We start from the raw sequence: 25051 nt of genomic DNA on the forward strand, positions 1-25051 counted from the left end.
TAGAGCATACTTCTGATCATTTGGGATAGTAAAAGAAAAACTTTTAAGACCCAGTTTAAAATAAATAGTGCATCATTTCATTCATACTTGTCTCCCATTTTCTTCCTTTTTTGTTGTTATTGATATTATTATTATTATTATTATTATTATTATTATTATTATTATTAGACATTATAGTGTAATAGTCATATTATAAATTTTAAAATGTACCGACAGCTGAGACCACAATACAAGCCTTGGTATCCACAACGTGCACATTAGCTCATTTACAACAAAAATAAAATTTTAAAACAAAGAAGGGGCCTTAGACAAAGAGAAAAAGGAGAAGAACTCCAGGAAGTTTGAGGGGGAACATTCTGTTATATTTTATAAAATGTGATGACTAGACAAACTGAAATTGGTATAAAGAGTGGACTGTTTGATTAAATCACCCTTCCTCTTAATTTACACTCCTGGAAATTGAAATAAGAACACCGTGAATTCATTGTCCCAGGAAGGGGAAACTTTATTGACACATTCCTGGGGTCAGATACATCACATGATCACACTGACAGAACCACAGGCACATAGACACAGGCAACAGAGCATGCACAATGTCGGCACTAGTACAGTGTATATCCACCTTTCGCAGCAATGCAGGCTGCTATTCTCCCATGGAGACGATCGTAGAGATGCTGGATGTAGTCCTGTGGAACGGCTTGCCATGCCATTTCCACCTGGCGCCTCAGTTGGACCAGCGTTCGTGCTGGACGTGCAGACCGCGTGAGACGACGCTTCATCCAGTCCCAAACATGCTCAATGGGGGACAGATCCGGAGATCTTGCTGGCCAGGGTAGTTGACTTACACCTTCTAGAGCACGTTGGGTGGCACGGGATACATGCGGACGTGCATTGTCCTGTTGGAACAGAAAGTTCCCTTGCCGGTCTAGGAATGGTAGAACGATGGGTTCGATGACGGTTTGGATGTACCGTGCACTATTCAGTGTCCCCTCGACGATCATCAGTGGTGTACGGCCAGTGTAGGAGATCGCTCCCCACACCATGATGCCGGGTGTTGGCCCTGTGTGCCTTGGTCGTATGCAGTCCTGATTGTGGCGCTCACCTGCACGGCGCCAAACACGCATACGACCATCATTGGCACCAAGGCAGAAGCGACTCTCATCGCTGAAGACGATACGTCTCCATTCGTCCCTCCACTCACGCCTGTCGCGACACCACTGGAGGCGGGCTGCACGATGTTGGGGCGTGAGCGGAAGACGGCCTAACGGTGTGCGGGACCGTAGCCCAGCTTCATGGTGACGGTTGCGAATGGTCCTCGCCGATACCCCAGGAGCAACAGTGTCCCTAATTTGCTGGGAAGTGGCGGTGCGGTCCCGTACGGCACTGCGTAGGATCCTACGGTCTTGGTGTGCATCCGTGCGTTGCTGCGGTCCGGTCCCAGGTCGACGGGCACGTGCACCTTCCGCCGACCACTGGCGACAACATCGATGTACTGTGGAGACCTCACGCCCCACGTGTTGAGCAATTCGGCGGTACGTCCACCCGGCCTCCCGCATGCCCACTATACGCCCTCGCTCAAAGTCCGTCAACTGCACATACGGTTCACGTCCACGCTGTCGCGGCATGCTACCAGTGTTAAAGACTGCGATGGAGCTCCATATGCCACGGCAAACTGGCTGACACTGACGGCAGCGGTGCACAAATGCTGCACAGCTAGCGCCATTCGACGGCCAACACCGCGGTTCCTGGCGTGTCCGCTGTGCCGTGCGTGTGATCATTGCTTGTACAGCCCTCTCGCAGTGTCCGGAGCAAGTATGGTGGGTCTGACACACCGGTGTCAATGTGTTCTTTTTTCCATTTCCAGGTGTGTATGTTGACTAATAAACAATTTTAAAATTAGTAGGCTCAGAAGACATATCACTAAACATTTTAGTTTTTAAATGTGTATGTGCAGATATGCAACACAACTTAAAAATTTATGTAAGAATACCCTTTTTAACTTTAAACAATCGATTGGATAAGGACAGTTATCATCTCATTTTTGATACACATATATGGTTCATGTGGTTGTTATATTAGGAATAATGTTGCATGTAATGTTTTACACTCAGTAATAAAATATACTTTTTTTTACAGGGCTTGAATTATGTTTTGAATAAAGATGGTCTGGCAATTGCCATGGACAGTTACTTCATGACTTATCACACTGTTCTGAGAACTTCTGAGGAGTACACAAATGCTCTGAGATCAGCAAGAGAAATAGCTAGTAGTATTACTACAATGTTACAGAGTTATCTAAGACCCACTGTGAATGTTACTACAGGAAATGATACAGATTCGGCTAATTGGTTTGACGTTGACAATGACACGTACATATCAAATGTTTCAAATGTTGAAGTGTTTCCATACAGGTAAAATAACCTTTCATTATTTCTATCTATGTTTAGGTAAGTGGATTAACAATATTATAACATTCAGGTTACCTTTTTATGCTAACTATTTACGTCCATAATTGATTAAGAATAAGTTTTTTAAATGATTCTGGCTTAACCTGCAAGTCTTCTGCCAAATTCCTGTTGTAAAGAAGTGTACTTTTTTAAGACATATACTTTTGACCTAGATTTTGTAATTTTTTGCAAAAGTGTGCTTCTGTTGTTGTTTGTACTAGTTCTGCATTATCACAATTATATACAATACACACTTGTGAAAGTGTGTAATAGTGCCAAAATAAGTATGGAAAACATGGGAAAAAAAGAAATTTTGTTTTGCTCCACAAATATGTTATTAATGATATCTTTGCTAGAAGTACATTCAAGTACAAAATTAAAGTAAGTTGAATGAAACAAAAGGAAGGCTTCTGCATTTATAACTGTAAGGAAATAAATTTGTTGGCTAATCAATGAGAGTATAATATTATATTGACTCATAGAATGGTATATCCATGTACATGCAAATGCCATTTATTATAATAAAATAATAAGTCCCGCAAAAGATTTTTGGAATGAATAAACAAATGAAATGATATTAGATGGTGGAGATGCTGAGTCACAGATAGGCACAACAAGAAAGACTGTCAAAATAAGCTTTCGGTCAACAAGATCTTTGTCAAAAATAGACAACACACACACACATGCGGACTGGAGACCAAGAAACAACTGAACCACCCTGTTGCTGAGCAAGCTGCCCAACATGACAGTCTTCACTTCAGTGATTGCTTCAAAGCCTGTAGCATATGGATCCTTCCCATCTACACCACATTTCTGAATTGCACAGGTGGCACCTCTCCCTGCAATATATCCTATGTTCCTGTAATCCTCCTGGCATCAACCTTCATTAGTCATTGTCCTCGCCCATCTAGCCCCTTCCCTGTTCCCATTCCAGCACTACACAGCCCAAATGCCACCAACGCAACCAATCTTTTTACTTCTCTCCTTTTCTGCCAACCCCCTCTCCCCCACCCTCTGCATCCCGACTATCCCTAGCTGCCCTACCCTCTCTGCACCTCGTCCTTGCATGCCCCCCAGCAGCCCTTCACTGTCCCCCACCCCTACCCTGCTATCCCTCACCCTCTCTGCCCCAGCCTCCTCCTCACCCCCCACCCATCCGCCTCTAACATCATGCACTTCTGCTTCTGCTTGTAGTCTGGTTTCAGCTGCCAGAGACTGTGGCCATGTGTGTGTGAGTTATGTTTGTTTGTTTGTTTGTGTGTGTGTGTGTGTGTGTGTGTGTGTGAGTGTGTGTGTGTGTGAGTGTGTGTGTGTGTTTGTTTGTTTGTTTGATTTATTTTTGACAAAAGCCTTGTTGGCTGAAAGCTTATTTTGTGACGATTTTTTTGTTGCACCTATCTGCGACTCATCATCTCCTCTATATGGTGAGTGCAACTATCCTTTCCATAATACTGTTACATTCCATCCTGGATTTTCTATTGTTTTAAATTATATTAGAAATTGTTATCGCTTTGTCACTTGAATGTACTGTAGTTTCTAAAACTAGTGTTTATTTTGACTAGACATGTATTTTTTCTTTTTATTTTGTTTTGCAGTAATGAATATTCAAGTTTTTAACTATTTTCAATTTCTTCTCACATATTTATGAATTTCTAGTATAAAGTGCATTGGAAAGAAGGACTGAAGCATATTGAAAGAATGTACTGCAAGAATCAGTTTTCAATAGTGGAGTCATTTGAGATCAATTATTTGATATGCATATTAACTTTTTTGTGCATTAGCTTGTATTCAGCAGAACATATATTTTAACTGTTACATTCATTTTCTTTTTTTTTCAGTGTCTTCTATGTGTTTTATGAGCAGTATCTCACAATCACAGGAGATACAATAAACTCTGTTGGCTACTCTTTATCGGCAGTGTTCATAGTGTCATTCATTCTCATGGGCTTTAACATATTCTCATCTGTCATCATACTCATTATGGTTACCATGATTGTGACTAACCTCGCTGCTTTCATGGTATGGTGGGATGTACCACTAAATGCAGTCTCCCTTGTAAATCTTGTGGTTGTAAGTATAATGAATAAACTCATTTGTTAATTTTAACTAGTATTATAATTTTTATGGGACATTATGTCATTTCTTGAAGAAATATAGACATATTAATACTGTGAATACACAGTATTAATGTTCCACAATAATATTTATTGAATAGTTTGTTATGAACAGTCTTTTGGCTTCTTAGGTCATCGTCAAGTCAGTTATGTGACGATGGCCTAAGAAGCCGAAAGCCAGTTCATAGTGAACTATTAAATAAATATTAATGTGGAATCTTAACACTGTGTATTAAAGGTATAATTAAAGGTATTAAAGGTATAATTATCTATTTATTGTATGAATAGAGGCTTTGATTGCCTCATAAATTATCCAGAACCAATTTTCATTGTCATTTACAAACATTGTTAAAGAATAAATTGACTGACATTCAATTTAAATAATTCCATGATCATTGGGAAGTTCATATTTGATGATTAGTTATGTACTTAATACCAACATAATGCAAACATTAAACCTAGTAAACAATTGGTAAAGATATGCACAATACATTACGCAGCAAAGTGAATTGTTGACCTGGCTGTAGTGGGAACCAAAGTAATTATATAGGTAGGTACAGCTACATTCCAGTTCAACCCTAAAGTTTACTTCAGAGAAAGTGGTGGTAGGAATTGTCATTGCACGCAGGCTTGCTTTTAGTGTCATTAATTTTATGAGAACAAGAAGCAGAAAGATGTGACAGTGCACAGACAGAGAAGGCAGCAAAAGTGCAAGCAAATGTTTACAAACAAAAGTTATGTGAATCAAAGGTGTGCAGATTATGGCAGGAGTGACACAATGCCCAGCAGAGCAGAATTCAGCAGAAAAAACAAAATCCACACAGTAAATATTTAACTAGTGATGTGGATAAATGTGTTATTAGGCAGAAAATCCTGTAGTATTACTACAACAGCAAAACTTTGGACTGTCCTACAGAAATGGACAGACTTTTTTTAAATTGCATTGAAAAAAGAAAAGCCAAATATCTTGGCTTTAATTATGGTGGACCAACCTCCTGCTTACTCCAATGACAAAATTTTGCAAGAAAATGGTTCCCCTCCCCCATACCACAAAGGCCTAAAGGATAAAAACCATGGTTGTAATACATCAACCATTTTGATTACCTGAGAAATATGATGACATGTGCTTTCACTCCTAATAAATCAATGTCATATGTTACCTAGCCTGATGCAGGCCTTTCAATGTGACACCAATTTGGCAACTAGCATATCAGTTCCAGTGTTTTCATATTCAAATAGTTACTCATTTGGCCTCATGAGGCTGAATGGACCTTGTTACACACTGGGAATTGGACCACAGGCCTACACAGTATTGGCCAAAAACACTAACCAGTGTACCATGAGGGCAGCCTTCATTTATTGCTGTGAAATTAGAAGACGAGAAAAGCCACATGTTGTGTCAAGAAAGTGTGTTATGACTACTGAAGGAGACCGAGTTTCATGAATAAGGAACCTGAAAATTTAATAAAAATCAGTCATCATGGATCTGAACAAAATGTTGACATAATCTTTTATGAACAAAACAGCAAACCAGCAGACACAGTTGAGGAAGGTAAAGACATAACCAGGGAAAACAGTTTTGCAGATACTGCCAGTGAAGCATCATGAGCAGCAAAGGTGAGATATACTGTACATCCTACTTTGTTTCTATCCAAAATTGTTGTTTCACTCAGTGGTGCATACAAACATGTAGCATGTGACAGCATTCCAATAGCAAGAATATTGGAAGTGTATGCTATCACGTCCCCTCCCTGCTTCACTGGTGTAATCACAACAGTGCTGCCACCCTGGCCAGTTTTTCAGTTCACTTCAATGGGTAATACTAGGGGTTGTCAGTATTTAATAATTACATTACCATCTACAAAATCTAAACATGTTTTTTTCCCACTATGTTTTTCTTACACACCAATTTCAAAGTGTCAGTATTTCATTTACCTTGAGTAACTCGTCCAGGAGCTGTGTCCTTCTCCTGAGTATCAACAACTTATGCAAAATTCAGATTTCATCCTTTTTTCTTTCATTTTGTCCATGTCTGCCACTCATCTTACTCTTATGTGTGTGCTCTTTTTTAAATGATGCCTGAAGTTAGGCACATATTTCTGTAGCATTCTACCTCCTCCTCACTTCTTGTTCCCAACTAAGTTACTTCTATTTAACAGTGCATTAAGACCCTCCCTTACAGCATTAATATTTCCTTGATTTAATTCAAGTAGAAATAACCGCTACAGGATATTTACTATAAAGTATACAAATAACATTTATGACTAGTGCTAATTCACTCAAACTGATAATTAAGAGAATTAATGAACATGTAAAGTAGGAGAAAGAGCTACTTTGAAAAATGGCCACTGCTCATTCTCTTATAATACCCAGCTTCTGTCTTTTATAATACTTCAAGCAAAGCATGTACAGTGGAACCTCACTTAACAAGCACCTCCCATAATGCACAATTTGCACAACGAGCAAAACAAATTGTAAAAAAAGACTCACTTAACGAGTGATGTTTCGCACAATGATTTTGTGTGATGTCACCAGGCGTTCACAAGTGGCAGCGAAAATGTTCAACAATATAAACACCTTTCATTGTCAGCAGCAGCACATGAACAATATCTTTAGTATGTACTGCAGTCTGGGTTTAGTGCTCTTTCTGCTACAATTTTAGTGTAGCTTTTGATCACACATTTTTCTTAACTTGTGTTCACAAAGTGTTCTTTTATGTGCAAGTTTTAATAATCTTCATAGAAATGTCCCTGTAGATAAAGCGGCAAAAAGACAACCACAAGAGAAAGAAAATGACCTTAGAAATGAAACATAAAATCACTGAAAAATACAAATGTGGTGTGCATATTGCTGATTTAGCATGCACATACAATCGGTCTACATCAAGTATTTCACTATCCTCAAGAAGAAGAACAAGATTAAGCTGATAGGTGCTTCAATGGGAGTGAAGAGAGTATGTAAACAATGGTTTCATATTTTGGATGATGCCAAAGATTGCTCCTTATATGGATAAATGAAAAACATTTGCAAGGTGCAACTGTTAACAAGAACATCATTTGTGAGAAGGCGAGAATGATTTTTGCTGACCTTGTTAAGAAGACAACAGGAACATCAGTGGGCAAAGAAGTGTTTAAAGGAAGCTGTGGGTGGTTTGAGAAGTTTAAGAGAAGAACCGGCATGCACAGAATTGTGAGGTACAGCTGACACAAAGGCAGCAGAGAACTTCATCAGCAACTTCAAGATGCTCATAGACTCTGATGGTTATCTGCTGCAACAGGTTGTTCATTGTGATGAGACAGGTCTATTCTGGTAAAAGATGCTGAAGTGTACCTTTATAAAAGCAGAGGAGAATGAATTGCCTGGTTACTCGCATTGCTCTTCTGTGCCAATGCAAGTGACAATTTGAAAACTAAACCAGAGCTTGTTTACTATTCAGAAACTCCATGAGCCTTAAAGAAGTGTAACGTCCAGAAATGAAAGTGAAAAATGATGTGGAGGTCCAACAACAAAGCTTGGGTGACACATGATCTTTTTTGTGATCAATGAAGTGTTTGGCCCTTTGGTGAAAAAATATTTGCTTGAGATGAATCTGGCACTCCATGTCGTGCTTGTTACGGACAACACTCATGCCCGTTCTTCAGGCCTACAAGACCACCTTCTTGAAGAACTTCAATTCATCAAGATCCAATTTCTGCCTCCCAAAACCATTCTGTTACTCCAGCCTATGGACCAGCAGATTATTTCTAGCTTTAAGGAGCTCTACACTAAAGCGCTCTTTGAGCACAGCTTTGAGTTAACTGGAACTACCTATCTCACTCTCAGAGAGTTTTGGAAATATCCCTTCAACTTTGTTGCCTGTGCCAAGAGAACTCTCTCTTTTGCTTGGAAGAAGTGTGTTGTCAAATGTGACTTGAAGGCATTTAAATATGAAAGAGCATGTGGAAGATCACAGCCAAGAAATGACCACCGAAGAGTTTATGGAACTGCAGAGTGTTTCACAGCAGGAAACTGTGGAGAGGAGTTCTTCAGAGGGGGAGTAGGGGGCAGTAACAGCGCAGCAGCAATCTCCTGACACAATACGAGAAATGCTGAAAGCATGGGAATCGATTGCATCCTACACTGAAAATCATCATCCCAATAAATCAGTGGTTACACGCACTACCAATTTATTTAACAATAATGCTGTGTTGCATTTTCGCCAAGTATTGAAGCATCACCAGAAACAGATGACTATAGACAGCTTACTAGTAAAAAAGAATTAGTTATATATTATGAATATAGTGCATAATACTGTATGTACAGATTTCTTTGAATTAATGGCATGAATAAGATAAGACTTTTAGTGCTTTTTCTGCTTGGAATGCATTATCGTACTTTACATTACTTTATATGGGATAAATTGTTTTGCTTAATGAGTGTCTTGCACTATGAGCAAGATTCTGGAATGAATTATGCTTGCTGTGAGGTTCCACTGTATATAACTTTACACAGACCACTATCAGCTATCAGTATACATGCAAAGTCAATAGCTGTTTAACATAAACATTAAAGTTATCGAGAAAGTACAACACTAAGCCAAGATATCCTGATAAACTGCAGCAATGGCTAATGAGCTATGCTTTTATTTTAGTTCTGAATATATGGGGATTTTCGATTTCTTGCCTTTTGCACCAGAGTAAAAAACTCTGTTCTGAACCCTAGACAGTGATGCATAGCCATTATGGAAACTGATCATACTTCTGGTATTGTGGTCATGAATTTTAAGTTCACCCTCCATTCACACTTCTTATCAACCACAAATGTCATTAGTATTGGCATGTAAGTGTATGAATCCCAAGGTCCCTGAAGAGGCATCTGAAAAATGTTCATTGATCAACTTGACATAATATTCTTTATCTGTGTTTCTGTGGAGTAAATATTGCTTTGACCTCAGCAGCATTGTTCCACAAGAAAATGTTATAAAACAGTATTGAGTGAAAGTACACAAAGTGCTAGCATTTCTGTCTGTGGTTAATTTTTTTTTCCTCTGCCATCACCTCACAGCATTTTCTGTGCCTCTTTAGTTCCAAAAAAATATGCAGCTTCCTCAAACCACTATTTATCTTTACAACTGTCAGATATAAATTCTTTATATAATTCATATGATACAATAAACTTGGTATCCTATCACAACATTTATTCTCTCATGAAGCTGCCACCATATGCAAAGGGGGCAGTTGAGAAAATGATATTGGAGTACCTATAACTGAGTCACTAATGAATTTTCACATCAATATTTCAAGCAAATTGGGTATTTCATTTCTAAGGAAAACATGCAAATGTCTGTTAAATGAAGTGAATGAGCTTTTCCACTGTGTAAGATGACCCAAAGACGCAAAGTAGACTTAGTTTTGTTTATAGTAATATGCCTTTTACTTTGTATACCCGTTCATGTAGGAAAGTGTCTAATGATGAGAAAATACATGTATGGATGAAAGGACTTGGTGTACTTGCTGAGAATTTAATTGTAACTGGTGATATTACTTTGAATTATAATTATTAATAAAGTTTTTCCCTTGACTCCTGTAACCAGGGGCGTCAGCCGAGAACCACTAGATGTACATCTGGTAATCGGGGGCTCAAGGATGCAACAATTTGAAAAAATTAACAAAGCATAGTGCCGCACTGCCCGCTGGGTGCCTAGCCAGCCGGTTACGCAACCCGCCTGGCTCGGCACTAGGCCGGCAACCAGCAGACGCGCGCTCATAGTACAGCTAGAGCGCGCGTACGCTATATTGCTCTCCCACTGGTGCGCGCAGAGACTAAGTTCATTATCAGCGCGTTACGTAACCAAGGTCACGCGTTCTCTATATAAGCAGGCAGTGCACACCAGTGGAATCATTCTGCTGTGAGCACTATCAGCAACAGTATTGAAGCACTATGCCTCGTCGACATGTGTATCATCATTGTGCCACCATATGCAAAGGGGGCAGTTGAGAAAATTATATTGGAGTACCTATAACTGAGTCACTAAGTAATTTTCTCATCAATATTTCAAGCAAATTGGGTATTTCATTTCTAAGGAAAACATGCAAATGTCTGTTAAATGAAGAGAATGAGCTTTTTCACTGTGTAACATGCCTTTATAAGATATCTTTTTATAAACACACATCATATAGAAAACTGTTACATCTTCCTTTTCATGCAGCTTTGGTTTGAATTTGTGGTGACTATCGAGCACAAAAACAGCACCTTTGAGTTTTGACTTGCAAACTCTTTGATGTATGATCTTTGACATCTTTATCTTTGTACAGTTTTTCTCTCACATTTGTGCTTTGTGAGTGTGTTCTACAGTTCTGTAGTAAAAGTTGGTCTTCAGCATATATTGAGTTGGTGGTTTCCATTCCTTCATCATACAACAAAGAGACATAATTTAGCACGTTGGTGACTCCTGATTTGCATCTGCTACTTTGCACATTATTCCAGTGACAGTGTGTTGTTTTCGTCAAACTCCATGTTCTCTCATCACATTATCTTTGGATTGTGAATCTCAGGTGTACCACACACCTCATACCACTGTTAAAATGGAACAGGAACAATTCCTTCATCACGCTACACAAGTGAGCTCTCTAACCTATTCAAGTTCAACAGAGGCACAAAGCAAGTGCATTGTCTTCAGTGTTTAGGCAAGGTCACATTAATCTCAGCACTCCACAAGTTCCAGTGAATCTCTACACTCAACATGCCACTCAAGGTGCTGTACATTCTCCAATTCTGTATACTACACATCTTCTACTATCATCTTTCAGATCATGGCTTTACTACCAGTGATGACCTACCACTCCTCCACCCCCCCCCCCCCCAAGTCGCAAAATGTTGCCTCCATCCCCCTCTCCCCCCCCCCCCCTCCTGGCAGAGGAGTCAGGCGCTACACATCACATCCTGTCCCACTCTGCAAGAAAGCACACCATTGCTACCATGACCATGATCATCCCTGACACATTGGTCAACCATGCTCTTGTATTTACTGGGTCAAGTATCAAGAGGGGCCACCTTCTTGACCCCCTCTCCTGAGACAAACTTGGGTGCTGCTCTGGGACACAACCCACATCTCAATCAAGATATCACCACTCACAGTGCCTCGTCACCCTCAACACCTCAACATGTTCTGACAAGCAGGTTACTTAAACTGCCCCCCCCCTCTCAAAAAACAACCCATGGATCAGGTTCACCTTGGCCAACAACCTCTCTGACCTCCACAGCATCTTGGAAAAGGACTCACACTTTTATCTGCCTTGTCAGCAATCTGCACGACCACACGAACCTCATCAATGGCCTACTCCTGCGACCACCTACCCACCACAAGAATTCTGTTGCCAAAGCCTTGTTAACTGAGCATTTGGTGCGCTTCCCATCCTAAGTTATTCACCACATTATACATGGAGAAAACTTGGAATTTCAGACTGCGTCTGAACTCTGGAGCTGCCCACAGGCATTGGTTGATGTGGAATTCTTGCCTGACATCACTTTATGGATTTTGTGGGTAATTAAGCTCTTGTGTGAGCTGCAACCACAACTACTTTCTCATGCTGAGCTCCATGCACACTTCAAACCCTACTCATGGACTCATTTAGGTGCCCCATTTTGCACTACTTCCACATTGTGTTTTACGAAATAACAGTTGGCAAACACCACCTCCACTCCAGGCAGTCAACCCTATGTTGTGTTGTCTGTACATGGTTGGTCTGACAACAGGCTTAAGATTCATAATTGATACTTGCAGAGAGGCTAGCGACATTACTACAGTGTTAGCCCCCACTAGCACAACTCTAACCAAGCTAACCTTATGTGCTGCCAACGAGTCTGATGTCAATGTGCTTGATGCAACAGATCTTGAATCTGTACTTTGCATAGACTTTCTTAAACATTTTGGTTTATCACCAAATATGCAATCTGCCTCATTGCTCCACCACACCTCCAACTCCCTAATCAAATGCTCATTCAGCTGTTCTCCTTTGTTACCCACAAAGGACTCCTCCCTCCTAGTGCTCCACTTTACAACTCAACTCGCTGCATCATTTGTTGAGCTTACACCCCCAGGCACTATACTTCCAATGCCTCACAAGCTCACAACACTGTGCTTCACCAGCTGAGCTATGAACCATCCATGCAACTGGCACCAGCTCATCAGACACTACATCAGCTCACTGCCACACACTTACCACACTCCAATGACACCCAGCAACTATGCCCATGCTCTCGCTGGCACTTCACATCCACAGCACTCTAAGATCAGTGACATTTTGCTCCCCAGTGATTCCTCCTGGTGCACCCACCTCTCGAATACAATGTTTGCCACCTCAAAGCCAAAAAACTATGCAGCGCTCAAAAATATGTCAGTGAACTAAATGATGTGGGCATTATATGCTCATTAGGTAAGAATTGTTCATCCCCCATGCACCTCATCCAGAAGAAAGATGGTTCCTTCTGTCTGTGCAGGGACTACAAGAGTTCTGAACTCTTTCACTATTATAGACAATTATCCAATTCCACATATTCAGGACTTCACCCAACTGCTCAGTGATGCGCAAGTGTTCAGTATACTTGGTTGCCACAAAGTGTACCACCACATTCATATGTTCAAGGACAACATCCCCAAGACTGCGTTAATTACCCCATTTGGGAGTACTGTTTCATGTTATATGGGTTCAAAATGTGACTTACACTTGGCAGTAGTTTATTGTTTCTTTATTGTTGAACCTGCAGTTTGAATGAGATTTTGATCTTTCCCTCCACCCCTGAGGAACATGAACAGCACTTGGCTCAAGTCCAGGCCCCACTATGTAGCAATGGTATCAAAAATCAACCACAAGAATTCACAATTAGCTTTCCTAGGCTATTCTGTGCTGGCTGAAGACATCCAGCCAACAAGTTGTCAAGTTTATGTGTAACCTCCCTCTACCACGGTTTACAGTAAACTGCAAAGATTCTTAGGCATTATAAACTTCTATCACCACAACGGCTCTGCTTACCAACACCCTGATTGGAAAAGCACCTTGGGAATGAGGAAAGTTCCACCAACTGATTGCATAATCCAAAGATTCAAGGCCCTCAAGTTTGTTCTCACTCACATTGTCACACTGGCAATCCCCATACCTAATGCCCATATCTCCATCACTGCCAACATGAGTGATACATCAATAGGCATGGTTTTGCAACAGGACACCAGTAATTCCATTGAACCTCTCAGTTTTTTCTCCAAAAAACTTATGTCTACACAAGTGGTCTACATTCAACTATGAACTTCTCATGGTCTATAAGGCAGCCAGATACTTCCACAACAATATTGAAGGTCTCGAGTTTGCTGTCTTTACTGATCATTGGCTGCTGGTAGATGCCATCCACAATCCTAGCAAAGACATTCCTCCCCAATGCCTATGGCACATGGACCTTATCAGCCAGTTTCTTTGAGGAAAGAATTAAATTTCTTCCCAACTGTGTGTCCTTGGAAAACTTCTCCCCCTTATTCCCCAAGTAAATTACGTCTGAATAGTGCAGCTGAGTCAGCATTTCTGATTGTATAAAACTATTCTTTTACCTTCTTGGCTAAAACTGGTTGATAGGTATGGTTTATTACTGTTCATATAGTGGTCACACTTGTTTCATGCAGAAGAACTGGATCTGAATTTATATGTCACTGCATGTCCATCCACTCTTGATCATAACGTTACTGTAAAGAAGAAACATGTGAGGGGGTTTGAATTACCCTTAATCAGTGCTAACCAGGATGAAACCAATATCAAAAATTCCACACTATAATGACTTACCAGTTATTTCTACTAAGTCTTATCCCCAAGTGTATTACTGATGCACAGCTGTCAAAGAACTGATAAATGCAGTACCCATTTAGGACAATGGCCTGGGACTTTATTCCATTTTATTTGTGTGTAGCCACTGCCACACTCCTTATGTAATTGCTAAAAGTCTCTCTCTCTCTCTCTCTCTCTCTCTCTCTCTCTCTCTCTCTCTCTCTGTCTGTGTGTGTGTGTGTGTGTGTGTGTGTGTGTGTGTGTGTGTGTGTGTGTGTGTGTGCGAGTGCTAGCAGCTGCTCAGTGCCTATTCCATTTTGAGAGTAGTGATGTACGGCAGTTGATAAATGTATACATTTTGCTATATTTCTGTTACTCAACATGCACATTTTTTATCCCACAGGGTGTTGGTATAGCTGTGGAATTCTGCAGTCACATTGTACGGGCTTACACTGTTTCCACTCTTACAGGGAGCAATAAACGAGCAGCAGATGCTCTTACTAAGATTGGCAGCTCAGTAAGTGTTACCAGGCTCACAGAAGTTGATACCCTTAAATACTAAATAGATTCTTGTATGTGTGTGCTTAACATTTGATTCATTATTCATGACCACAAACTTCAATAAATGTAGAAGTAGTTTGTATTACTCATTTTCGAAGAATATTTCAGTATCTTACGGTCATAGTTCTTGCATAGCATTACAATGCCCTCACTTGCAGAAATCTGTTTCTTACCTGTATGTTGTTATATAAAATAAAATAAAACCAGAAAATTTAATGGTTCAGTTGCTGGATAAGGAGGTAGTCCTAATATGTGTCAAACAGAAATCAAAACATTTAACCACAGTAAAATATAAGTTTGGGCAAACAATTGATAAGATATTGGAGAAAATGCTACTAAAAGAATAATTACGGAAGGAAAATTTATTCCCTTATATCCTAGTAATACCTTGGATCTTCTAAAATTAGGTTCAATGCACTGCTTAGAATTGTGGCTAGACCACATAAAGTGCCACGTGCTTGACTTGGGAAAGATAGGGTGCTAAGGTTAAGACTGTTACACTACCAACATTCTAACGAATTTTTCTGGGTTAAGACTGTGAGTTGCACTGAAACTAGTGTCTAGGAAACTATGTTGATGGCATTCAGACTAAAATTAAAAACAGAAAAATTAAGGTTTAAATGATAATTTTACAGGGGTAATTCATTTCAAATTGCTTCCACTCAGTTGTATCTTTGTAAAATTTAATGGTATTATCAACATTACTAGTGGTGTTGAAAATTTTCCATACTCACCAATCCTCATAAAGGACTCTGGGCCTGGTGGAAATTCTTTCAACCACACATCTACATCTACATGATTACACTGCAATTCACAGTCAAATTTCTGTTAGCTGCCTCATCGAACCACCTCCAAGCTGTTTCTCTACTGTTCTACTCTCTTACAGTTCATGGGAAAAACGAGCATTTAAATCTCTCTGTGCAAGCTCTGATTTCTCTTATTTTATGATGATGGTCATTTCTCCCTATGTAGGTGGTCATCAACAAAATAATTTCATGCTCTGAAGAGAAAGTCAGTGATTGAAATTCCATGAGAAAATCCTGCCCAATGAAAAAGACTTTTGTTTCAATGATTGCCAACCCAGTTCATGTTCATATTTGTGGTAGTCTCATCCCTACTTTGTGATAATACAAAATGAGCTGCCTTTCTCTGAACCTTTCAGATGTTCTCTGTCAGTCCTAGTAATGCAGATTACACACCACATGGCAATATTCTAGAAGTGGGCAGAGAAGTGTAGTGTAAGCAGTCTCTAAACAGATATCTTGTCTAAATTGTTTTGCAGTTGGTTTTGATCATCTGATGACTTGACAAGATGATAAATGACAGCATCACCTGCAAACAATCTAAGAGGGTTGCTCAGATTGTCTACTAAACTGTTTATGTAGATTAGGAACAGCAGAGGGCCTGTAACACTCCCCTGGGGAATGTCAGGTATTACTTCTGTTTTACTTGATGACTTTCTTTCAGTTACTACAAACTGTGACCTTTCTGACAGGAAATCACAAATCCAGTCACATAACTACATTCCATAGCCACACAATGTGAATAGAAGTCACCTGTGAAGAACAGTGTCAATAGCCTTCTGGAAATCTAAAAATATGGAATCAATTTGACATTGCCAGTCAATAGTACTCATTACATCATGACAGTAAAAACTTAATTGTGTTTCACAAGAATGATATATTCTGAATCCAAGTAGACTATTTGTCAATAAATCATTTTCTTCAAGGTAATTCATAGTGTTCGAATTCAGTATATGTTTCAAAATCATACTGCAGATCAATGTTAGTGGTACGGGTCTGCAATTCTGTAGATTATTTGTATTTTCTTTCTTGGGTGTTGGTTTGACTTGAGCAACTTTCCATCCTTTACGTACAGATTTTTAGGTGAGTGAGTGGTTATATACACTCCTGGAAATGGAAAAAAGAACACATTGACACCGATGTGTCAAACCCACCATACTTGCTCCGGACACTGCGAGAGGGCTGTACAAGCAATGATCACACGCACGGCACAGCGGACACACCAGGAACCGCGGTGTTGGCCGTCGAATGGCGCTAGCTGCGCAGCATTTGTGCACCGCCGCTGTCAGTGTCAGCCAGTTTGCCGTGGCATACGGAGCTCCATCGCAGTCTTTAACACTGGTAGCATGCCGCGACAGCATGGACGTAAACCGTATGTGCAGTTGATGGACTTTGAGCGAGGGCGTATAGTGGGCATGCGGGAGGCCGGGTGGACGTACCGCCGAATTGCTCAACACGTGGGGCGTGAGGTCTCCACAGTACATCGATGTTGTCGCCAGTGGTCGGTGGAAGGTGCACATGCCCGTCGACCTGGGACCGGACCGCAGCGACGCACGGATGCACGCCAAGACCGTAGGATCCTACGCAGTGCCGTAGGGGACCGCACCGCCACTTCCCAGCAAATTAGGGACACTGTTGCTCCTGGGGTATCGGCGAGGACCATTCGCAACCGTCTCCATGAAGCTGAGCTACGGTCCCGCACACCGTTAGGCCGTCTTCCGCTCACGCCCCAACATCGTGCAGCGCGCCTCCAGTGGTGTCGCGACAGGCATGAATGGAGGGACGAATGGAGACGTGTCGTCTTCAGCGATGAGAGTCGCTTCTGCCTTGGTGCCAATGATGGTCGTATGCGTGTTTGGCGCCGTGCAGGTGAGCGCCACAATCAGGACTGCATACGACCGAGGCACACAGGGCCAACACCCGGCATCATGGTGTGGGGAGCGATCTCCTACACTGGCCGTACACCACTGGTGATCGTCAAGGGGACACTGAATAGTGCACGGTACATCCAAACCATCATCGAACCCATCGTTCTACCATTCCTAGACCGGCAAGGGAACTTGCTGTTCCAACAGGACAATGCACATCCGCATGTATCCCGTGCCACCCAACGTGCTCTAGAAGGTGTAAGTCAACTACCCTGGCCAGCAAGATCTCCGGATCTGTCCCCCATTGAGCATGTTTGGGACTGGATGAAGCGTCGTCTCACGCGGTCTGCACGTCCAGCACGAACGCTGGTCCAACTGAGGCGCCAGGTGGAAATGGCATGGAAAGCCGTTCCACAGGACTACATCCAGCATCTCTACGATTGTCTCCATGGGAGAATAGCAGCCTGCATTGCTGCGAAAGGTGGATATACACTGTACTAGTGCTGACATTGTGCATGCTCTGTTGCCTGTGTCTATGTGCCTGTGTTTCTGTCAGTGTGATCATGTGATGTATCTGACCCCAGGAATGTGTCAATAAAGTTTCCCCTTCCTGGGACAATGAATTCACGGTGTTCTTATTTCAATTTCCAGGAGTGTATTATTGCTTGGTATGGAGCTATTGTTTCAGCATATGCTGAAAGAAAGTGGACTGGTATCGAATCCGGACTGGAGACTGTATCTTTATAACTGATTTAAGCTGCTCTGCTACACTGTGGATATCTACTTCTAAGTCACTCTTGTCGGCAGATGATCTTGATTATTTATTTATTTTTCTCTGGTGAAGGAATTTCAGAAAACTGTGTTTAATGACTGCCTTAGTGGCACTCTTATCAGTAACATGACCATTTTTATTGCACAGTGAAGGGATTGACTGCATTTGCCACTGGTGTACTTTACAGACAACAAGAATATCTCTGCATTTTCTACCAGATTTTGATACAGAGTTTCATTGTGGAAACTGTTGAAAGCATCTTGCATTGAAGTTCACACTAAATTTTGAGGTCCTGTAGAACTTACATCAACCTTGGAGATTATGCATGCTTTGAAATTTTGCATTATGTTCTCATTGTTTCTCTAACAATGTTCTGACCTGTTCTGTGTACCATGGAGGATTAGTACCACCTGTTATTAATTTATTTGGTATATATCTCTCAACTGCAGTCGATACTATTTTTTGAATTCAAATCACATCTGGTCTATGCTTAAATAGTCAGATTGGAAGCAATGGTGCCTGTCTCTTAGGAAGGCACCAAGCAAAATTTTATCTGTGTTTTTTTTTTAATAGATATATTTTGCATTTATTTTCGGTGGGTTTAGATGTTATGACATTCAGTCTCACTACAACAACCTTGTGGTTACTAATACCTGTATCCATCATGATGCTCCCTATTTGCTCAGGGATTATTTGTTGCTAACAGGCCATGTATGTTTTCACAACCATTTACACTTCAAGTAAGTTCTTGAACTAACTGTTCAAAATAATGCACCATATAACGGAGATGCTGAGTCGCAGATAGGCACAACATAAAGACTCACAATTAAAGCTTTCAGCTATTAAGGCCTTCATCAACAATGCGCGCGCGCACACACACACACACACACACACACACACACACACACACACACACACACACACACGACTGCAGTCTCAGGCAACTGAAACCACGGAGTGCTGCCTGTTGGTGTGTCTATTGTTGATAAAGGCCTTAATAGCTGAAAGCTTTAATTGTGAGAGTCTTTTTGTTGTGCCTATCTGTGACTCAGCATCTCCAGTACATGTTGAGCAGCAACTTGCCTTCTCATAATATTGTTAGATTTCATCCTGGATTTTCCATTGTTTGATTTTTGTTCAAAATAATTTTTGGAGAAAGCATTCAGTATGTTTTGGATGACTTTTTATGCCCACCACTGGCTTTAAACATATATTTTCATCAACATATTGAGGTTAGATTGAAGTCACCACCAACTATAATAGTATCAGTTGAGGTACTTTGAAACCAAAGAGAGAATCTCTTGTGATCCAAAGTAACACACATAGTTAATAATGACATGAGCCACCAACTGCAGTTGGCTGCACCCTGTGTTCTTTGTAGCATCCGAAAGCACCCATTCTGCATCTGGAATAACTACTCCTGGTATGCACACAGAGTCTAATGGTTTGGCGACAAGAGAAGCGATGCAAAGCTGGATTGCGAACTTCACACTTCTCTGGATACATGGCTGCATCGATCTCCACAACTTCTTCTCTGAAGGAATAATGCTGGTTAGAGGGATTAAAAAAAATTCTTCACTCTCTCCCTCTCTGATCTTGAAATAACTAGGTACACTCATAATACTTTCAATTAATTTCTGGTACATTTCCATTTCCATAAGTCTGACATAAGAATACAAATTCTTGCAAGTCAATTGTGTCTTTAACTGTCAGATACAATTAAGTATATTTACAATGTGGTGAGTTTAATAACCACCAGAAATTCAAAGACAGTTCTTGCTTCTAGCATGTCCAACACCCGAATTAAGAGTCTCAAATCAATTCATATTTCATTTGTTCATAACAATTACAATCATTGCACCATCAAAGAATAATGCATGTTTGATTCTTGTACGTCACATACAGCTTCTATGGTGCAAGCAGCAAACACTTGTCTGCACCGATCGACTGCCACGATTGCAGTATTCTCCCGATATATGCCCATCCTGCACATACAAAAACCGGTGGCATGGTAGATACGTCTCCACTCTCCAACACTCATACTTAAAATATTGAGTGTTCAAGATGGTGGAAGACTGAGTGTCTCTAGAATTTACCCTGAAATTCTTGAGGCACTACAAGAGTGCTTACTGGATTCCTTCCCCATCTTCCATCATCATATTCCATTAATCTCATCATGAAGGAGGTCCTTCTGGGATGTGGAACAAGTCAGCCTGTTCTGTTGTGCACAAAACTGACAGCTTGAATTAATTTTACAGTATTATGAGAAGGAAATCTGCTACTCACCATACAGTGGAGATGCTGAGTCGCAGATAGGCACAACAAAAATACTCTCACAATGAAAGCTTTCAGCCATTGGCCTTCATCACCAATAGACACATGTGCACGCGCAAACACACACACACACACACACACACACACACACACACACACACACATATGCACACGTACACAACTCACACACTCGACTGCAGTCTCACGCAACTGAAACCACACTGTACATACAACCTGTATAACTTATTCTGAAATACTTACCAGATATGTAAGATATATGTCTTATTTGGCTATAGTAGCACTGTACTTAATTCCAGAGCCATTGTGAATTTTATGTTGAGTGCACTTTGCATGAGAGAAATTAATAATAATCCTTCTGACAGTCCACCATTGATATTGAAAGTACAGATATAGCTGCAGGAAATCATTTAAAATGTGTTAAAATGTAACATAATATGTTATTAATCAATCAAATATCTGTTGCAGGTACTGTCAGGAATTACACTGACAAAAATTGTTGGTATTTTTGTGCTGGCTTTTGCTAAGACTGAGATCTTCCAAATCTTCTATTTCCGAATGTATCTTGGAATCGTGCTGATAGGAGCAGCACATGGGCTGATTTTTCTTCCAGTGCTGCTTAGCTATATTGGTAAGGAATGTTTTCAAAATTTTATTATTTATAGTTTTAAAATTTATGCAATGTGTCACAAAAAGTAATGGATAGCAGAACATTGTATTGTTTTATGTTGCCCAATTGAAGTTTCACATTCTTTTTCTACATCATCTTGCTGTCATCAAATAAATACTTCATTCTGAAGTTATGAAACTATTTTACTAGCTCATCAACTGATTCTCAGGTATGACATAAATATACTAGGCCCTCAGTGTTGAAACTCAATGACAAATAAGATTACTTTGATATGTTGTTAATGTACAGTTGACTACTCTCTTTAATGCCACTTGTGACTAAATGCACCGTATCAATGTTTTTAATGAAAGAACGACATTCACAGTAGTAATATTTATTGTATGAACTGTTAGTTATTTACTTTGTAAGAGCACAATGTATGGTCAAGTAGTTCCTTAATGTGAACAGTGCATAAGTTAATGATTAATACATTAAAAATAAGAGAAACACACACACACATATATGCCTCCACCGTGCCCCATGACTCTCACTTCATGCAGCCTCCTTCCCAGTCTCCCCTTCCTCTGTTCTGTCACCATCTCCCAACATATTCCCCATGCCTTGATCATCATACATTGCAAGAACTTGACCAACACTGGTGCCTGCACATCACTCTTCTATCCCCTGCACCAGTTGCCTCTCCTCCCTCTTGCATTCCTGCCCTGTACATCTGCTGCCTCCTTCCAAGATGTCAGCCACCCTTCCCCAATCATCCCTCCCATTCCCCAGATCCTTTCTCCTTGTTTCCACTCCATCCAACACAACCGCTCACACAGGCATCCTCCAGAACTGCAGTACTGGTCTTGTGTGTTCAGACGGCACAATGTAGCTGTAAATGAATGTGTGTTTGTGTGTGTCTGAGGGGGGAGGCAAGGAGGAGGGGCAGCAATCATGTATGTGTACTCTAGTTTGAAAAGGATTCATCTGAAAGCTAGCATGTTTTATGTCTTGTTTATGTGCCTGTCGATGACTCAATGTCTCTACTTTAGGTGATTTGTTACCTTTACTCCTAAATTATTTATATTTTGTCAGAACTTTCCATTAATGTAGAAATTGTAAGTATTGTTCCAGGTTACAAGTATAAGGTGTCATAGTCCTAAGCTATACGCATTGGTAATTTACTGGTCCTGCTAACATTAGAAATGTTTCATGTCTGCGAACAATATCATTTCCAGTACAAAACATTGTAAGACAAATACAATAATGGAATTGTACTGATTAGGCAACTGTTAAATGATTCAACGCACTTTATATCTTCCCCCATTCACACTGAAATGGAGACAGTGTTCTCTCTCTATCACTCTTCCTGTCACATTACATAGAAATATAGTATGAAGAAGTGTTATTCCAGTAACATGCTTGTTCATGATTTTTTTCTGAAGCAGCTAAACATATAAAGTCTCTTCACTTCTTGATGTTTCAGGACCAAACAAGAACACCAATCCAACATTTGAAGACATTACAAGATCTACATAACCAGTTACCGGTGAAATGGTATCATCGATCAACAAATACCACATGTAACTGGTGCAAAGTGAACAAATAAAGAGGCAGCTGTGGATATGATATTTGTATGTGCATAACCTGTGTCCAGACTCCTAAGATGGAGCACATTTAACGAACTGATCAAATCTGTGTAGCACTTTTGAAGGTTTTCAAGATGTTTTGAAGGTTTCCGAGGTGTCATATTTGTGTGTGTGTGTTTTGTTCCTCACGATACTGAGCTGCAGCTACCTAATTAACCTCATTTAAGTGATCTGACCAGCACCATCATGCAGTATATTCTGTGATCTGTAAAATTGAAATGAAAATGCATCTGATGTGCTGGCATTAATTATTTTGTTAATTTATATACTCATTAACAATCATGCTCACAAGAGTCAAATGTTCCTTCAGAGCAACTTATATAACCAATAATATTTTCACTGTGGAAATTGTTTTATGTGATTATCACAGCTAGAACTTTCAGTGTCATTATCACTGATATTAGAAACAACTATTGGATAAAGCTCCACGTGCTAATGCCACAAAAAGTAGCAAAACTTGAAGTATTATTGTAAAAATGAACAGTTACATGCATGCTTCAGGACTATATGCTTCTGTATTTCACTTGCATCTCTTGGAGGTGTAAGAAGACTGAATTGTTATAGTAATTAACTTTTCTTTATTTCTCAGAGAGAACATTGGAAATCAATAAGTTGGAAGAAATTTCTGAAAGACAACACTGTAGTGAAGGTCCTAATAAAAGCCTTTGAAGTTCGCATCTTTAATTATCAGTTTCCCTACATATATTCCTGCATTATGATTGGCTGTTTCATTGGAAGACTCTACCATTGTACATCTCATGCAGTGCTAGTCATCTGCATGCATGCACAGTGTTGCATGCTTCAAGAAGACTTGAGATAGTATTTCCTAGTAACTATAAATAAATGTGACATTGAACAAATTTATTATATACATCATTTAATAGCTTCAGTTTTTGTTACTTATTCCTTAGTATATTCTCAGCAATTTTCTACAGCTTTATCAATCATTCAAAATTCAGTTTTCTTGCCTGGGGAAGTATGTAACAGTATGGACCACAACCACAATCGGACAACTGATGACATCATCAAGTATTAGACTGAGAATGCTTCTCACACTAATGTGAAGATCAAGCTACTCTTGGAATTGTATGACAGCCCTTACATGAAGCAGTTTGTCCAGAACTTGGAGACTGTAAAACTGTTTCTAAATCATCTAATTCCAAAATATGGACTGCTCCTGGATGTATAATTATGTTGTTACAAGAATACTTCATTTGATAAGTCACTATGTTTTATTTTTAATAAATGTTTAGTATCTGGAATCTCAAAGTTATCCCTATATTCAGAAAGGTTGATAAGCAACTCTTCGGAACTACCAACCAGTTTTCGTTGTGCCAGTGCTCTCAACAAGTTTCTGTTGTGCCAGTGTTCTCAGAGGTATTTGAATCACTCATCAATGAATTTCAGCTAGGTAAAAAATACCACTGCAGCTCTTCTACACACTATTGATCAGACTTCAACAGTTTTCAAAAACTGATGTTACTTGTATTTTGTAACCTGGCCAGATAGCCATGCATATTAAAGTACTGCTTGTAGGATGGGGAGATGGTGGATTGAATCTGGGACAGGCAGATTAACAACAAGATTTGGTATGTTGGCCAGCCTGGATGGTTTTTAGGCAGTTTTCCACATCCTCCTAAGTGAATAACAGGCTGAAAGAGAAGACCCTCCTCACTTACATGATTCCCAAACATTTTGGGCAGTGAAGAAAGAAAAGGATAAAAAAGAGAAAAAGGAAAAAATCTTATGCTCACTTTCACATAAATAGCACTATACACAGACAGTTTGGATTGGATGCACATTTTTCATCCTGGAGGAGAGGTGGGGGTGTAGGGGGGGGGGGGGCAGAGGGGTAACAAGTTGGCAACAGGAAGGGCATGCAGCCACCCCCTAAACATGTCAAATCTGTTAGTAGCCATATCGACACTGTACCAATGTGGATCTAACATGCAAGAAAAAGAAGACAATGTCAGTTACATTGCATAGCTTTTAAGATATTACTAACCAAATTGGAGTATTATCATGTAAAAACTCTACATTAGCAGTAATTTCTTCCTACCTAAACAACAGAAGACAGTTTGTCTCCATTAAAAATAGACATCCTCCTTAGTAAAAAAAAATGGTGTAAGTGCTTCACAGGACTCAGTCCT

The 25051-nt window shown here is 40.2% G+C and overlaps 1 protein-coding gene across 1 annotated transcript in view; it reads left to right on the forward strand.

The window, feature by feature from the left end:
• LOC126147521 (NPC intracellular cholesterol transporter 1 homolog 1b-like) overlaps positions 1-23572 on the forward strand; it is a 141609-nt gene extending 118037 nt beyond the window's left edge. The window contains exons 20-24 of the mRNA XM_049915700.1: positions 2137-2411; positions 4286-4517; positions 14753-14866; positions 21114-21276; positions 22739-23572. Coding sequence (XP_049771657.1) covers positions 2137-2411; positions 4286-4517; positions 14753-14866; positions 21114-21276; positions 22739-22791 — 837 coding nt within the window. The 3' untranslated portion in view covers positions 22792-23572. The remainder of the gene's footprint in view (positions 1-2136; positions 2412-4285; positions 4518-14752; positions 14867-21113; positions 21277-22738) is intronic.
• Positions 23573-25051: the final 1479 nt, after the last annotated feature.

The sequence above is a fragment of the Schistocerca cancellata genome, chromosome 2 (assembly GCF_023864275.1).
Source record: "Schistocerca cancellata isolate TAMUIC-IGC-003103 chromosome 2, iqSchCanc2.1, whole genome shotgun sequence".
NCBI lineage: Eukaryota > Metazoa > Arthropoda > Insecta > Orthoptera > Acrididae > Schistocerca > Schistocerca cancellata.